Source organism: Lentinula edodes, assembly GCF_021015755.1.
Source record: "Lentinula edodes strain Le(Bin) 0899 ss11 chromosome Unknown C8R40scaffold_18, whole genome shotgun sequence".
NCBI lineage: Eukaryota > Fungi > Basidiomycota > Agaricomycetes > Agaricales > Omphalotaceae > Lentinula > Lentinula edodes.
Genome location: NW_025764324.1, coordinates 416,339 through 431,983, shown reverse-complemented (window position 1 = coordinate 431,983; position 15,645 = coordinate 416,339). Strand labels below are relative to the sequence as shown.

General features: G+C 46.1%; 8 protein-coding genes across 8 annotated transcripts; 4 read left to right on the top strand and 4 right to left on the bottom strand.

The window, feature by feature from the left end:
- Window positions 1-926: 926 nt before the first annotated feature.
- On the bottom strand, window positions 927-3,339 carry C8R40DRAFT_1105167 (alpha/beta-hydrolase). Its single transcript, XM_046228104.1, has 7 exons — window positions 3,147-3,339; window positions 2,642-3,096; window positions 2,211-2,586; window positions 1,842-2,148; window positions 1,594-1,786; window positions 1,302-1,543; window positions 927-1,252 (listed from the first exon to the last, which is right to left on the bottom strand). Exons 2-7 carry the CDS (start codon window positions 3,024-3,026, stop codon window positions 1,100-1,102), a joined length of 1,656 nt encoding a protein of 551 aa, XP_046086257.1. The 5' UTR covers window positions 3,027-3,096; window positions 3,147-3,339; the 3' UTR covers window positions 927-1,099.
- Window positions 3,340-3,612: 273 nt separating this feature from the next.
- On the bottom strand, window positions 3,613-4,244 carry C8R40DRAFT_1105164 (uncharacterized protein). The gene is made up of 2 exons (XM_046228103.1): window positions 3,870-4,244; window positions 3,613-3,819 (listed from the first exon to the last, which is right to left on the bottom strand). Exons 1-2 carry the CDS (start codon window positions 3,897-3,899, stop codon window positions 3,619-3,621), a joined length of 231 nt encoding a protein of 76 aa, XP_046086256.1. The 5' UTR covers window positions 3,900-4,244; the 3' UTR covers window positions 3,613-3,618.
- On the top strand, window positions 4,245-6,134 carry C8R40DRAFT_1105160 (uncharacterized protein). Its single transcript, XM_046228102.1, has 7 exons — window positions 4,245-4,364; window positions 4,586-4,637; window positions 4,698-4,749; window positions 4,824-4,923; window positions 4,977-5,130; window positions 5,192-5,292; window positions 5,351-6,134. The coding sequence occupies exons 1-7, from the start codon at window positions 4,311-4,313 to the stop codon at window positions 5,933-5,935; spliced, it is 1,098 nt and encodes a 365-aa protein (XP_046086255.1). The 5' UTR covers window positions 4,245-4,310; the 3' UTR covers window positions 5,936-6,134.
- A 922-nt stretch (window positions 6,135-7,056) lies between these two features.
- Window positions 7,057-7,905, top strand: C8R40DRAFT_1069645 (uncharacterized protein; the record flags this gene model as incomplete). Its single annotated transcript, XM_046226135.1, has 6 exons — window positions 7,057-7,093; window positions 7,165-7,184; window positions 7,248-7,320; window positions 7,384-7,465; window positions 7,519-7,772; window positions 7,826-7,905. 6 exons carry the CDS (start codon window positions 7,057-7,059, stop codon window positions 7,903-7,905), a joined length of 546 nt encoding a protein of 181 aa, XP_046086254.1.
- Window positions 7,906-8,051: 146 nt separating this feature from the next.
- Window positions 8,052-9,738, bottom strand: C8R40DRAFT_1190052 (carbohydrate-binding module family 12 protein; the record flags this gene model as incomplete). Its single annotated transcript, XM_046233042.1, has 9 exons — window positions 8,052-8,359; window positions 8,425-8,620; window positions 8,673-8,759; window positions 8,861-9,052; window positions 9,108-9,191; window positions 9,248-9,348; window positions 9,409-9,532; window positions 9,585-9,622; window positions 9,675-9,738. 9 exons carry the CDS (start codon window positions 9,736-9,738, stop codon window positions 8,289-8,291), a joined length of 957 nt encoding a protein of 318 aa, XP_046086253.1. The 3' UTR covers window positions 8,052-8,288.
- A 454-nt stretch (window positions 9,739-10,192) lies between these two features.
- On the top strand, window positions 10,193-10,833 carry C8R40DRAFT_1105153 (UPF0041-domain-containing protein). Its single transcript, XM_046228101.1, has 5 exons — window positions 10,193-10,267; window positions 10,314-10,424; window positions 10,481-10,554; window positions 10,609-10,661; window positions 10,717-10,833. The coding sequence occupies exons 1-5, from the start codon at window positions 10,228-10,230 to the stop codon at window positions 10,760-10,762; spliced, it is 324 nt and encodes a 107-aa protein (XP_046086252.1). The 5' UTR covers window positions 10,193-10,227; the 3' UTR covers window positions 10,763-10,833.
- On the bottom strand, window positions 10,834-12,003 carry C8R40DRAFT_1105152 (uncharacterized protein). Its single transcript, XM_046228100.1, has one exon. The coding sequence runs from the start codon at window positions 11,571-11,573 to the stop codon at window positions 10,890-10,892; it is 684 nt and encodes a 227-aa protein (XP_046086251.1). The 5' UTR covers window positions 11,574-12,003; the 3' UTR covers window positions 10,834-10,889.
- Window positions 11,830-12,814, top strand: C8R40DRAFT_219682 (uncharacterized protein). Its single transcript, XM_046234380.1, has 4 exons — window positions 11,830-12,135; window positions 12,200-12,362; window positions 12,411-12,531; window positions 12,582-12,814. Exons 1-4 carry the CDS (start codon window positions 12,085-12,087, stop codon window positions 12,700-12,702), a joined length of 456 nt encoding a protein of 151 aa, XP_046086250.1. The 5' UTR covers window positions 11,830-12,084; the 3' UTR covers window positions 12,703-12,814.
- Window positions 12,815-15,645: the final 2,831 nt, after the last annotated feature.

The window sequence follows — 15,645 nt, the reverse complement described above, 5'->3', positions numbered from 1 at the left end:
TTCCAATATACCTTCAACCCACGAGCTGGAGGACAGCAGTGTTAACTCGCTACCCTCCCATTATAGCATGCTCCCGCATCAACACACTTCATTGTCCATTTCTCCTAGACATTACTCTCCGTCAGAAGTTACGCCCTACCCTAATGTGGACATCCTTCCAAAAGAATCTCTTAGACCCGATTTTCAGATGGATTCTGTGTATCAGGATGCACCGAACTCATATATACCTCAGACACCCGATCAGGAGGTTGTTGATTACATGATAGGTTCTCAACTTTCTCATTATGAAAGTGGATGCAACGCTTGGTTCTGGCCTGGAGATGGTGGAGAAAGTGCTTACAATGTCAATGGATCCATGTTGCAAAATTCTCATATTGCAAGCGTATGAATTTCAATCCTCGGTGTTTAGTCGTTATTTCTATTCCCGCTATCGTTGTACTGTGTCCTATCTTCTCGCATTTGTCGCCGCCGCTGTCGTCGTTATTTTGTATCACCTGCGCTCTGGACTTCCTTCAATTGATGTCGTTTTTTCTTATTCATTCCTAGGTGTATACATACATACAGTAACTATGTAGTTATCGTGACATACATACCACTCTTAAATGTGCTCGAATGAGCAATGGTGTATTCTGGCGTACTCCACGCAACCCGTCTCAATTATCCTGAGACCTTCCTGAGACAATCGACGAGTTCGCATGGTTTGGAAGCTTTACGCATATGTAAAAGAACAGAGGCCATGGGGCGTTGAAAGATTCTACCGTATTTACAACAAATGTAATTGACTCGAAGACTGTAAGACTTGGGCCAATGTGAAACTTACAAGTTTAGCATTAATCTGCAAATCTATAGTAAGTGCAGTGCCAAGAGGGTCAGGTTTAATCATAAAAAACCTTTGAAAAATTGCTTGATAGAGGAAAGAGCTTAAACCTCGTTCAAAAATTTCGATTGATAGTTAGCCATCGCTTCGATGGGCGAAAAGAAGTTGGCTAATCTTCATACGGTAGTATACGGTATCATAAGGACTGTTCGTAAATTCTTAGATTTTATGTATATTTGTCGTCCTGAACATGCGTAAAACTCATTCCACCGTAGCCTATCGTTACTTTGCGTTACACATTTCGTCCGCAACCTGGACGAGATAATCCCACTTGTGATCTTTCTCAATGGAGATGGATCCATCGAAATTGAGCACCTTCTGCTGGTCCCAAGCACGAGTACCATAGTCAAACGGGCGCCCATGGACAAAGTCGACCTGAAAGCAAGCGTTGAGAGACGTTCTTGGAACTATCGAGTTTGCATACCAGATCCCTAATCCATGTCTTCATCGTTGCCTCTTCTTCTGGGGTCGGTCCATGCAGGACAGAGTAATTCCAAATGGGCTTATCGAATGCATGCCCGACGCCAAACTCTTTCGGGGCTGCCCTCTGAACGAAAGAAGGCCGCCAATTGATCATATAACGATGCACGGAAGAGAGTGGTACACCTCCATCACGAAGTTGTCGTACGAGAAGTCTTGAGGGTGCACGGACTTGGCCATCCGAGACTGCAGCAGGCGTTTGGCTCCAGACTATGTGACAAAAAGTGTAGACTTACCTATGTCTCCGTAAACTTTCTTCCAAGGATCGATGTTGATATCAGGGTCTGGATGTGCGCCATCCGCTTTGATTTTGCGATTGACATAGGCATCCACCATCATTCTTGTAACTGCGGGCGAATAATAGTTTCCTACTTCCTTGTAGAGTGTGTCGAGATCATTAGGTGGATTAGTCTGTCTATAAAGTGTCTCCTGTTTTCGGCGTCAGTATTCGAGGGGACTATGAACTCTTTTTATTTTAACGGACCTCGTCGCGGACCTCGCCGATCAGCAACGACATCCCCCGTCTCTTGAACTCTGCCGCAAAATCGCCATTTAGATATCGGGCAAACAAGTCCATAGGGAAGAAATGCCCATCTCGAATGGGACGGAAGGTGTGATTATCGAATGCCATGATCTTATCAACAAGCTCAAGAGCGGGTTTCGATCGCAGGCATTCAAGCTTTTCTGAACCGCTCAAAGACAAAGGAATCGCGAATGCTGTCAAAAGCTCGTCAAATTGCGGCTGAACCTCTTCTACAGTTTTGGGATCTGCGGGGATCGCATTTGAATACCTGAAAAAAAGAGGGAAATCTGTTTCTGTCGAATAGATCTTATTTTTAGGAGTGGGTCTTACATTACAAGGCGTCGGTAGAGAGCCCGTTCTTCGGGATGGAGCAGAAAATCATGGGAAGCAAGGGCATGCGTGCTGTATGCACCCGCACTCCGTCCGGAGAGGGTTAATTCCTGGGCATTACCACCAAAGTGATGAACATGTTCGTGAGTCCATAACAGAGCAGCACGCTGGTCCCATAAACCATAATTTCCAAACGCATATTCGCCGAGCGTCGCGGCCTCTTCCGCAAGCTCGTTTGAGGCCAAGAAGCCGAACACGGAGAGCCGGTATGCAGCGGCTATAAAAACACATTGGAGACCACCTCCAGTCGCTGATATAAGCTCGGTAGGGTCCATGTTCGGATCGACTGAGGGGTCTCCCACTTGGAGCCAGCCGCCTGTTCGATTGAAAATAGATTAGAATTGAGAAGGACGACAGTACAAGGGACATACCATGAAACCACAGCATCACAGGCCAACCTTGTTCAGGAGGAGTCCCGGAGGGAGTCCAGATATTTAAAGTCAGACAGTCCTCGTCATATTTTGAGAAGGCGTGGTTTCCAAGCTTGGTGTAATTTGGCTGTGGACATATCGACCCGAATCTTGTACAGTCTCGTGGTGTGCCATTGGGACTATAAGAGTAGCCAGATGGTAGCTTTCGAGGTTTTCTCCAACGATATTGACCTGTGGGAGGAAGGACATACGGTACGCTCAGAAAACGTCTGGCAAGAGGCCCGTTTGTTTCTGCCCGAGATAGAACTAAGCCTTCGATGTCGCCTAGGTCGCCGACTCGAAGGACACAGTTCTCAGTCTTATAAGCACTCAAAACGTTGCCCATGGGAAATGCGAAAGAGAGGGAAGGGAAGAAACTCTACAGGTAACTGGAATGTCCATGCTGAAGAATTTATCTATTTGGAAAACCGTCAAGAACCCGTTATGTGCTGAGGCAACAACTTGCCACAAGGAAAGAGACTTTGCCCGGAGGGTTTTTCGGTATCTGCGGATATTTTTGGTACCAAGGCGCCGAGGAACGGTGGTCGTTCGTTAGAAGCTAAGATTATTGTAAGAACTGCCTTCTTCAAGCATTTTTTGTGTAGTTACATAGTGGATCATGGACTGTGATGCATCGATGATGAGTGACGTGATGAGTTCTCGCCCATAGGGGTCTAGTAGTTGGCGCTGTCCGGCAGGCCAGTATTATTTTCAGCTTGTTTAAGTACTAACTTATGTCCTGACTATATCTCAGTCTAAGGTGCGGGGTACATATTCATCCTTGGTTTTGGGTCAGCACGGTATGCTGTTATAGTGGACCTTGTAATCTGAGAGTGTGTGAGTAGTCCTTAGTAGTACAATTCCCTCCAGAAACTGACGGGAAGCAGCGTTTTGATTAGGGAACATAGGATGTATGCATGATATAATTCCACAGATGGTTAACATTGACCGTGCGCGAAAGCTGGCATAAAATATTGAACATGACGGAGAGATACGAAGATACTGGAAGACAAGAATTCCATCGATACCGCGGAAATCCGGGTGGCGGAAAAATAGATAGACCTTTCTTGAAGAAAGAGAATGAATGCTACGCAGAATAGCGTAGATTTTGAAGATAAGAAATACCCGCAGAAAAAGGTCTGGAAAAGATACATATATAACCCGTACTTGAGTACGTGTAAACACATACCTGTGTCGAAAACACCGAGTCTTCGCTCATTTAGCCGATCTTTAACTTTATATGCGCGGATCCCAGCTACATTAATGCAACAGGTATCAAATGCAATTCCATACACTCCGTAGAGGAATGTGTGTATCGCAGATTCAGAGCGGAAGTGAGCTGATGCCGACTTTGGAGCCTTCAAAGCTGGGAAGTGAAAAGCAGAGGGGCAGTCACAACAATGTTAGTTTACTCGTCTGCGGCACGAGCAAAGGCTAGGGGCGGCTCTCTAGGTACCGCCGGCAAAAAAAAACTCGAATTCCCTAGGCAGGAAGAGAAGAGGAAGAGCAACCCAGTGATACCGACGAAGCGCCGGCATGGGCGCTTCCCTAGGATATATGTGACGTCGGAACTCCACCTTTAGCCGGTGCATCCTCTTACCACAACCACCGTCTTACATTACTATAGAGAATGCCTTCCTCTTACAGTCTCTATCGCGAACGACCATCTTGGGGCACTAATCAAGTGCGTGTCTTTACAATTTATTGCGCTATTTTTTTCTGGATGAACTTTTTCTGGGAAACTCGAATTCGCGCGACAGCTTTCACCGGCTTTCACAATAGTCTTGTTTAATTTGCTTCGTTCTTCATTGATTGAGCCAGTGAAAGCGTCGTTTCCTTAGAGATCTTCACCTAGAGGAATGCGTTATTCTTGGTGTACTTGCGCTGACTGCTCACAACCTACAGTTCCGTTTCGATCTACCACCTCCTGCCCCCTCATTCCAGCCGCAGCCATCCTGTAGGTCAATGCAGCTACGCGCCGTATACACGTTGCTGATCTGAATTTTTTTCTGGATAGGGAATGGCTGGGACTTTTATTCTGCCCATGCCGCAGGCTCTAATCCTGATCCGTGAGTGCATAACTACTGGCAATCTAGCATCATTAGAAGCTCCAGTGGTTGATACATCACTATCAAAACAACAGATCTCTATTTGATATGGCCCGGAATGGAGCAAATTATCGTGATGGTGGGGTTGGTATCAACGAAGCTCGACACTGGCACACGAGGGTTTACGGCGGTTTGGTATGGGTCCTCATCTTAGCATGTGAAATTATTTTGCTCATCTGATCCTCCAGGGTGACTTGAACAAACTGCTTCCTGAGGAATTGGGACACGCTGCCGCCTACGAAGCATACAGAAAATTCATCCATCACAGTTCGATGCGTGAACCACTATCCGCTGAGCCGGAAAGGCAGCGAGAGGCTCTGATTGCTCTCGCAATGGCGGAAAGTAAGTCGTTTGATTTGCCAACATGTGTTCTCGTCTGTCAATATCTAATTTCCACATAAAGCTACATTATTGTTGCAGTACACTGCTAGGGGAAATGATTTCTATACACGCCGGTCGGCAGCCGAGTCAGCTGCAGCCACTGCGTCTCAAATTTTTTTCTGGGTTAGTGCGACTCGTGTTTACTTGTCATATTCTCTGATCGAAGTTTCGCTCTGTGTAGAGTCGTGATCACGATGATTACGATGCCGAATTTTACCAAGGCAGAGGTCGATCTTATGGATCGTACGGGAATGCATCATCGTACGGCGACCCCTACGCTTACGACGCGGATACCATGTATTCTCGCCGTCATCCCCGTTCCCGTTCTCGACACGGGTCTCGGTCTCCTGTATATCCTCATCCGTTCATAGACGATCGCTCCTCAGTTTCATCAATCCCCATCATACCGAACGCTGGCTCGTATGGATCGAGCTTTGATAGCTCATTTGGGTCCAGTTACGGGGGAATGCCGATGAACAGTAGCATGTCTTCCACTCTTCCTATGCGTGGGCGCAGCATGAGTATAATGGGGTCGGCACCATATGGTAACAGCATGCAATATCCAACCATGCCATATCCATATACTGCAGCTCAACCGCAAACGCAATACATTCCCTCTGGTGGAATGGTGATGCCCTCGCAACAGGGTCAAATGGTTTTATACACCAAATCCAAAAAGCACCATCGTCATCACCATCGTTCTAGCAAACATGGCAAGAAACGCTCGAGGAGCATCAGTGTCGAGCCCATGTACCTTCATTACTGATTCGTAGTCACCAGTTACTGCGTCCGTCGCTGGTCGATTTCTACTTACCATCTTATATTTATACTGAGCGTCTAATATTCCATATGTTCCGTGCGTAACAGCAGCGTAGTTCGATTTAGTATCCTAGTGTATCCAGAATGTATCCGTACTTTGATTTGTACTGGCAGTGTATGTATGATTTTACTGAAAGGCAGACGACCATTCAAGTATTTCGGTGAAGGTGTTAAGAAGGCCCTCTGAAACTACTGCCGATCGCGAACACGCTTAGCCAAATGCTCACGTCCAAATGCTCTACCGGACGCTATCACTATGGGTAACTTGTAGTTCGAAAGAATTCTGTTGAAAGTGGCAGAATCCGCATTCCTGCTCCAGCTGGTTGGATGCTTTCCCGTTAAATTCAGTTAAATCTGCGGTCATTTAACATCGCGGACCAGAATTCACAAGTAGAGGAAAGAAAGCGATGATAAGAAAGGTTGCTACTATTGATTTTTGAGGGATTTGAGTGTGTAAATGACGCTATTACGCGTGGGCAACCTGTAATACCTCGACTCGATAAGTACTCGATAAGTAGTACTAGTGTCTATCGATTCTTCTGCCTTTGTGAGAGTACTCCACTGTAATTTCAGGCTCATACTGAATCTGCTTGTCTGCCAGCCTTGTTCGAATTCAATATAGCTGTCGCGTCGGCGCTGCGCCTCCGAACCGAGTATTTCAGCAAATTTTGGGATTTTGTGCGAGGTTCCTCTTCTTTCCTTCTCCAGAACCGTGGCGTACTTGAAATAGCTTGAAATAAAGGTCGTAGGGTATTCCAATATGAGACTCTTCTGGGATGTTTGGGCCTCTGTATGCGCGCAACAACTATGCACTGATGAAACGCAACATCTCGGGTTATCACCTGGTTATCACTGCATCACCCGGGTCACCGGTCATCACTGCGATCCCTTGATTATCGTCGCCAAAAACACAGCCTCCATGTGCTGGCCTTTAAATACCCAGCGCAGCAGTTCAGGGTTCAGCAATAGGCTGGTCCTTTCCCCTCATCGTCTACAAGCAATTACACGAACGGCTCCGGAAGCCCACATTAATCAACTCAAAGAAATTCCAACTGACTCAAACGAAAAATGTCGTACTACGTGCGCTCTCATACCTTTTGTTGCTGTATCCGTTGAGTGTCTTTCCTCCGGGCTCGTCTGCTTCATTTCTCATCGACTTTCTTTTTTAATATCTAGCCGTAAGATTGGGTGTATTCGTGAGTATTGGAGCCGACTCATGTCTTTCTTCGATAGAGTGACTCATACCGGTTCTATTTCAGATAATTAGCATCCTTGGTGTAGGTTTAGGTGGTTTGTTGACCGTTGCTGGTATCGTCCAATTGAAGAATCTAGGTACGAATTTCGTTTTGTCTATTCTATTAGAACGTAATTGCTCATACCGCCGTTAATTTCTAGGGGATGTACCCATGAAGGAAAAATGGCCGTATATTGTTCAAATCATTGTTTATGCGGTCTACGCCATAGTCTCGGTTCAAGCGTTAGTCTTGCTCTCAAAAAATAATTCTATCTTTTACTGAATGCCCTCGATAGCTTTTTCGGAGCTACCTGTCGCAAGCTTTCGTTGATCAGGTCCTACGCCGTTATATTGGCCATTCACCTCATCTTTTCCATCGCCTCTGGTGGATACTCCCTTTACCACTACTTTCAAGATTCTCCTAATGTCGTCGAGGCCTGTATCAACGGCTCGACTGACGATGTCAAGATTGAGACCTGCAAGCAAGGGGAAGACGTTGTGAAGGGTGTGATGGTCGGCGTCTTCATTTTCGTTTGGCTGATGGAGCTTTGTAAGTGATTCTCATGCGAGATGCATCTGTCCTTACCTAGGTCCTTTCCGCAGGGGGTGTCTTTATCGTGAGGGAGTATGGTCATCAATTGGAGGAAGAAATCTCTCTCAGGGCCAAGGGTGGTCCATGGTAAAGCCGCTCATTCGAGCTTTCTACCCCTTGGTCGCAATCTGTATTCGTTTGTACAATCGTGAATGCTTCTCTCCAATGTAGATTTTCATACCCGTGCAAGAGCTTTTGTTCATGAAAATTGCCAATTTGGATCGACAATTTCACCGCTCGCTCAGTACTCGCGACATATGTGATCGCTGACGGAAGTATGTATATGTGTGAGTATAACACCATGCCAAATCCTTGGGAAGTTTATGGGTTATAATCTCTGTAGTTACAAACCATCGAAAAAACGCCATTGACTTGCGCTACATGCAGTTGGACAAAGTTCAGAAAACAAAATATTTCTCTCGATCTACATAGATGTACAAAGGGTGTTTACATTGTCCAAGTGACTCTTGTTTTTCAGTAATTGTAGCACAGGACACGGTACTCGTTAATATGCACCTGCTTACCGCCATAGGGGATGTAGGCGCCTGACACAACAATATACCATACGTAAATGTTCTGAACGACTTGATAATGTGGACGGGTTACTCACCGTCGAGTTTGGAGCTTGCAATTCCAGGATGGACAGCATCTTTGTGAGGCCCTTGGGCGATATACAAGGGTGTCCCGTCTTTGTCTCGACCGCCTTCGACTGGACGAAGGCCGAGGTTCTCGACGTTGAGACGACCGCTGGCAGGGACCCATTGCAAGCCGTGCATGTCCCCGACTAGGATTTCATACGTGTCGAGCTGCGAAGCGATCTTCAGAAAAACGTTTTGTTAGGCACTTGTTTGGACTAACCTGTATTTCCTTGTTATCATAGCCTACGACAGCGCCTTTTTCAAACACATTGGATGCCTTGCCAACCTCTACCATTTGAGAATGTATCTTCAGTGGTATGTTGTTAAACACAAGGAAAATCCTTACGGATGGTACCCTATAAGAACATTATCAATATGCCAAAAAGGAATGGGTAGTTTGGGACAAACATCAACATAAGCTCTGCAGATCCAGAGCATCCAATCATGTTCCGGTCCTACAACAATCGCGTTAGGAGGGATATTTTTGCCTCTGTTGAGTACCCATTGTGCTGGGGAGCGAGGTCCATATTTCTTATATTCGTTGAGTCGCGCTTCAGCATCATGTAGCCAATTTTGAAGAGCCCACGAATCAGCCTTTTTCTATGATGAATTACTGCGTGAGTTGAGATTCATACAAGTTGGGAACATCGATCACATCTTCTTCGCTCTTCTCATGGTGCTTGTATACGTAGTAGCCTGCAGCAGCAGCCCCGATGGCTCCGAGCAATCCGCCTCCGATCTATGGTAGAAAAGAGATTTCAGGAAAACGAAAGTGGCCTTCGGATGAGATCAAACCTCGAGTTCCTTCTTCCTGTGATCATCGAGATCGTACCAGTGTTTCTGGCGTTCTTCGGGCTGAATGTCAACTTTCTGACCCTCTGGAGCAGGAGGATGGACTGCGGAGTGGGGTCATCAGCGGCATTTCGACGCACAGCAAAGTGATGATTCGAACACACATTCTGGAGCCGGCTGATAAGCTGCAGGCTGTTGGTGTTTTTCCTGATATCCACCCCATTGACCTTGATCCTCATCGGAAAGGCGCCCCCAGAGGTTTGGAGTCACGGTAGGAGCCCAATCGCTCTGTGGATATGCATATGAGTGCACGATGTCACAGGATGAAAGCTGTGATTACCTGAGAGGTGTGAGGAATAACAATCTTGTAGCGATGGCCTAGATGCAGTAAGCACAGATTCATGGTTCGGACCTTCATATCTCAAGTTACCTTCGTATTGGACGACATCGCCGGGCTTGTATGCAGTTCCAGGTTCCCAGTAAGGTGCAGACATTGTGGTAGTTCAAAACGACGTTCTGAAAGGCCAGAGAAGCGAAACCGGACCTTTTATCCTCGGCAAAGGCTGTGATTGCGTCACATTCCTGGAACGAGGGTTGGGACTGCAGAACCAGGATGCTAGAAAGCCGGTCCTTTGTCCTATCGATCGAAATTTGAGCTCGCAAAATGCCGTCGCAAGCGCTGTTAATTGAGGACATGTGGATGTTCTTGATGATTCTCTGGATCTCAAGGTTAAATCATTTTTGGTTTGGCGGATGTCAGGTTCTTCGTTTGAACTCTTCTGTTCTGCGTATCTATTTTTGTAAGTAACCCGCGGGGAGCCACTGCATACTGTACATGTGTGAGGGGCGGATATCAGGTAATGCTGTCAGTAAGCAAGCTTGTCACTGTGAGCAAGAAACAGGTAAGAAAGAGTTAAAATCGGCCGCTTTCGCACAATACGGCCCTTCGGCACCGACTCCACTACCTTCCTTCCTTCTCTTACATGGCGACCACTTTTGCAAAATTCTTTAATCATCCCGCAGGTACTTGACAAGGACATGCGAGAGACCCGTTATTGATTGCTAATAGGGCCCAAGACGGTGTTCTTTTGGGGGCCAGTGATGAAGTGGTGTTTGGTCGGCGCTGGTTTGAAGGATTTGAATAGACCAGCGGACAAACTCAGCGTTTCACAGAATTTGGGTGTGCAGCTTGCTATTCCTCTTCCGCCCAAAATGCTTGCTAAAAATGCCTTATAGCCTTGACAGCGACTGGCTTTATTTGGGTTCGATATTCTTTCGTGATCATACCTGTCAACTACAGTCTAGCTGCTGTATGTTCTGCTTCTCCTTTTTCCCTTCTTTCTATCTCATACCTTCTGGTGCAGGTCAATTTCTTTGTCGGACTTTCTGGTATAACGCAGCTGGGACGGATAGCGCAGTACGTCACCTTATCTACCCTACTAACATGCCGGTGACCACTAATGCTTCAATAGTCATCAGTATACTCAAGGGCAACTAACTGCTCCAACTAAAGCATAGAGTTTTCTTGTTTCATTGCCGTTTTGACCATCTATTATCCCGCAAATAATTCAAACAATGAAACGAGTTATAGAGGGATTAGAATTACTATTGTTACAGGGACATGTCCAGACGATCTACAAGCAAGCTACCGTGAGACTGAGCTCGAGTCTGAACCCTTCTCTTCCTTTTCTCCTCCTCCGCCGTTGAATACCCCCCACCAACTACTCCCTTTGATTGCAGAGCCCGCGGCGGAGAGAACGCTGTCCATGAGGATTTGGGCGTCATGATTCGTTGTCTCCCCATCCTTCTCCTTGTACTGCCAGTCACGATGATCCTTGAAAGAATCCCATGGTTTGGGACGCTTCCGACCGGAAGACGATCGAGTTGAGCGGGCACCACTCTTCTCTTCATGGTTGATCATATCCAAGATTACTCCTGCCGCAGTGTTTACCACACTTTGAGTTCCTACTGCATTTCCACCGTTCCCCAGTAGCCACCCGGCACCTGCGGCCATTGCGGCTAACAATGTGCCCCATTTAATGAACCAGAATGTGGTTCGAAGCATCCAAGTCGTTGTACGATACAGACTCACAATCGCAAAGTAGGCTGATAGAAGGGCTAACAATGGAGGCAATATTGTTTGCGCGTTCCAGTTTGACGAGTCGAATATTAGAGATTGAAGGAGTGTCAAGAGCGCTGATACCAGCGCGAGACCGTAGGAGATGATGGATATCGACGTCGAGTAAACCGGCTGCGGTAGGTTCTCGGAAAGAAACGACAAAGCAGGGTCCAGGAATTCGGGGAGTGGAATATCTGGGGGAGTAATCATGTTGGTCGTGAAGATAGCAGCGATTACTACTACTAGTGAGTGGTTGTACCCTGGAGGCAGGCGTGCGTAGTGCTACCAATTCCGCCCGCACGTGACTCTTTGGACTGACGGCCGGCACAAGCACGGAGTTTATTCCGTTCCGGGATAGGCAGTGCACCCGAAGCTAGCCCCTGAAAAAAACATTACGCCTTGATTCCATAGGGCAAATGAGTAGCTGGCAACATTTTTGAAACATAAAACCTTGTGCAAAATATTGCAGTCAAATCAAGGATATTCGAGGGTCCAAAATAAAAGAGGGTTCAGAACGTTCGAGGCACACAAAAAGGGTTCCCAGAATCATTTCAAAAACGAAAGCGGCTTCTGCGGGAGCGGAGCTTGAAATTTACGGAACTGCTATAAATTCTCCTTCAACTGTGACCAAAGCTAGCTTTCTCGCCCCCATCACGTCTCTATCTGGGTTGACGTATTATCTCTATTCCTCCCGAATTTATTCTCATACTTGCGCTCAGACATGGCAATGAAAAGAAAGTTCGACGGCGACTCCGAAGATGTAGCCTATAAAGTAAATATCGCGCATTCTCTTGTTCAATTGTCTCTATCTCGGTTCTCATATATGCGCTGGTCAGAATAACAAACAACTCAAGCTCGTTCCATTCCCTAACTACGAGCCCACCATTGACTGCATGATGAGCGATGCACAACCTTTTTATGATCATTACCATTTCCGCAACACATCTTCCGCCAGCTCTGCCTCTTCTCACGCGTCGTGCTCTCCCACCACACCTGCTTGTACGGAATGTTTACTTTCCCCACGTGTCATTCTAATATTATTTTCAGCTTCTTATCCCTCCGTCGAGCCTTACCCTCTTTCTCTAGTACCAGATGTTTTAGAATCTAACCAAACCTCTATGCCCAACGTCGGTCTCCTCCAGCCTCATAGCGACTTTAAACACCACGGGTATAATATTTGCTGTTGCATATCTTTCTCTTCAGCTTACAGGATCTTAGGACCAACTGCTCAACTATTCCGAAATTGCGTGTCGCCTGTGCGCCCGGCTTGAATGGCAACCGAACGATGTGGAGCTTTTGCGAAGAATGTGGCGCCATCTCCATGGTCAACAGCGACTAAACATTCAAAACATCATCAACGCACAAAGCTCATTCAAAAAAAAAATGCTCGCCCTCGGTTTTGATTCTTTCCTTCTTGCTACTTATGCTTGCTGTCTCGTCCATTATTCGCTTTCTTTGCCTAGCCTTTCCTCTATCGTGTAGTTTGATCCCTTCCGACCGTGCTTTCTTTCCGGCTTCATCATGATCTTGCTTTAACTTATCCCTATTCAAACTTATGGTGATATGTCCTGCTCTCGACAGTATCCGACTACTCCTCTCGACCTCCTCTCCACAGCCATACCCAATATTTGCCTCGCCTCCTCTACGTCAGGGTACTCATGCTCGTCGCCTCTGATATTCAAAAAAAAAAAAAAGTCAACACGGTCTCCTGTACAATATCTTAGGTTATGGTTACCTATTAGGACGATACTTATCGTGTACATCGTATGTATATGAAAGATGTCATTGAATCTCAAAACTTGTTGACACACTTCCTAAATCTGGCCAGAGTTTTGAGTCTGATTTGAGCTTACATAGGGTTTTGGATGTGGAATCTGATGTTATATTCAGATGACGGGTTGATTCAACCTGACTTCAACTAGAGTGTTCAAACGGTACATATCAGTCACTGCCAACTGGTTAAAGTTACTTCAACGTGAGTTTGATTTTTTGCTTCCAGATAGCTTCACGATCCAGTATTTTCTTTAGTTTACCTTGCATCATCTATGACTGTCAAGCTATGAAATTGGGTCTAACCAGGTTTCTCGTCGCAACACCTCATGTTCAACGACCAGTGAAGAAGAGCTCTGAGTCTTTCAAAGAAGGAATCCGCTTTCGCAAAATTCACCGACAGATACCGCAATAAACCACGTAGACCTTCCAGAATAGGGTGCAGGCACTGGGGCGTAAAACAGGGTAAGTGGAATTGTCAGGGGCTAACGAGCATGTTCGGAGATTTTCATAACCTAGGCAATGTTGATAGAGAAAAATTGTCCAAAAAGGACTTCGCAAGAAGGTCTCCTCTGGTTACAGGGCAATAGAGAACGTTTCATTAATGCTCTCGGAGGCACAGCAAAGTAACACAAATTTCGCAACCACATGGTGATGGACATCGAGGATCCATGAGCAAAAGGGACCACATGAGCCACACAGTGACAGTGAACAGGACTCACCAAGAATATACAGCCTCTAGACCGACAGAGGAAAGTATTGAATCTGCGACTGATCTGCTACTCGCGAGAGCGCATAAACTGCCTTGATTTCGATCAGAAGTACTCTGACTAAATTGAAACAACGTAGGTTAGCTGTTGAACACACTTGAACACATCGCCTGCAGAGTATAGCATTGGCGTTAGGGTTCTGCGACGCACTACGCCGCCGTTGGTTGCTAGAATTGGATCGGATCCAGCAAGGTCGAAAGTGGCTCGTATTTTTCGAAGGTAAAAGAGTATCCGACGGCAAGTGCGTTTGCACGGAGCACTATCCGCACACCGCAGCAGCTGCCTGTAGAGATGCAAAGGTTTCTTTCTGTCATGATGAGTTCGCTCAAATGCAGCAAGGTAGAGCCAGGTGTGGCCAGCCATAACCAGCCATCTAAATCCATCTAAAGTTCAAACGCGTCGGCAAAACGATTGTCGATTGATATAGCAAAAAGAACGCAGAATTTCTAGACGACTGGTTTTTTTTTTTGAACAAATAAAATTCAGGGAAGCTTCTGCTAGTTTGCCCGGTGTACCTGGTGTACCTGCTTGTACCGCGCTGCTGGCGAATGGTATGGTGCAGTTGGCTTAGTCACCACCTATTTGGGACAGGCGCCATTCGGGGTTTGGAAAAAATTTTGAAAATTATAGACGCGCTTTAGGTGTTTTTATGTGCATTTCCAAGAGGAATAAAGCTCATTGATGTATTCTAGAGTCCCTGGCACCCCGATGCAATGTATAGATGATATATCCTGTTATCAGAATGGACAAAAGGGAGCATTGAGCTGACATTGAGACACCCTTAGCTGACCCTTAGTGCAGTAGAGTGTGGTAACCCTAACCCTAATCACTTCCCAATTGGGAAGTGCGCCATTCGTGTGTAACTTACTTGGGCAATTTTTACTTTGAGAGAAATTGCTCTTACAGTTCTCTTTCTGTATCTATTATAAGCCTTTCTGTAAGAGAGATAAGAAAAATACTGAAATTTGAGTGTGTCAGTCCGCTTGTTCAAAACTAGTGGTGACTAAGCCAACTGCACCATAGTCTCTGAGACCTCATGGAAACTTCAACCGAGACTCGAGTGATTTTTTCATCCTTTTCGATCTTTAACAACAGCGACACCAAGATAAGATAATTCGCACAATTGATACTATTGAATAAAAGGAAAAATAGAAAAAAAGAGTTAAATCCGCCCCACACAGGGTCGTCATAGGCACGAAAAGTAATCCACATGGAGAACTGTGGAGCATTTTGTTTGAAAATGCGGGGCTTTGCAGTGTTGCACACGCAGGCATTGATGGCGCATCAAACGACACTGAGAACGGGAGAACTGGAGAAACCGGGGAAGTCTGGGGAACGAGAGGGGAAGGGAAGAGGAATGATACATGATTCTTCATATTCCTATAATAGATACATACGAAATGCTCGGAATAGCTCTGAGAAAGGAAGAAGTGCGGTAGACCCGATACCCATGCTCCGAAGAATTCCGTGCACGGGCGCGCGCCTATATTGTAAACCTTGGTTCTCGGGTGTCCTCATGATATTTATTCTAGGCGGGAAGCTTGTTTGAATTTTGACAGAAGTTCCAAGGGATTTCGCTGGAGCCTCCACTAGCTGTTTGTAGGATGGAAGAAGAAGCACCTTCACTTTCTCGAGCGACGAGGACGAAGAAATTCGGTAAAAGCTGTGTTTCGGCCAAGTTCAACCCCTTAATCAGTAAATCCTGTCACAAAAAAATGGCGGTGCTGTCAAGCGAGCCTGAG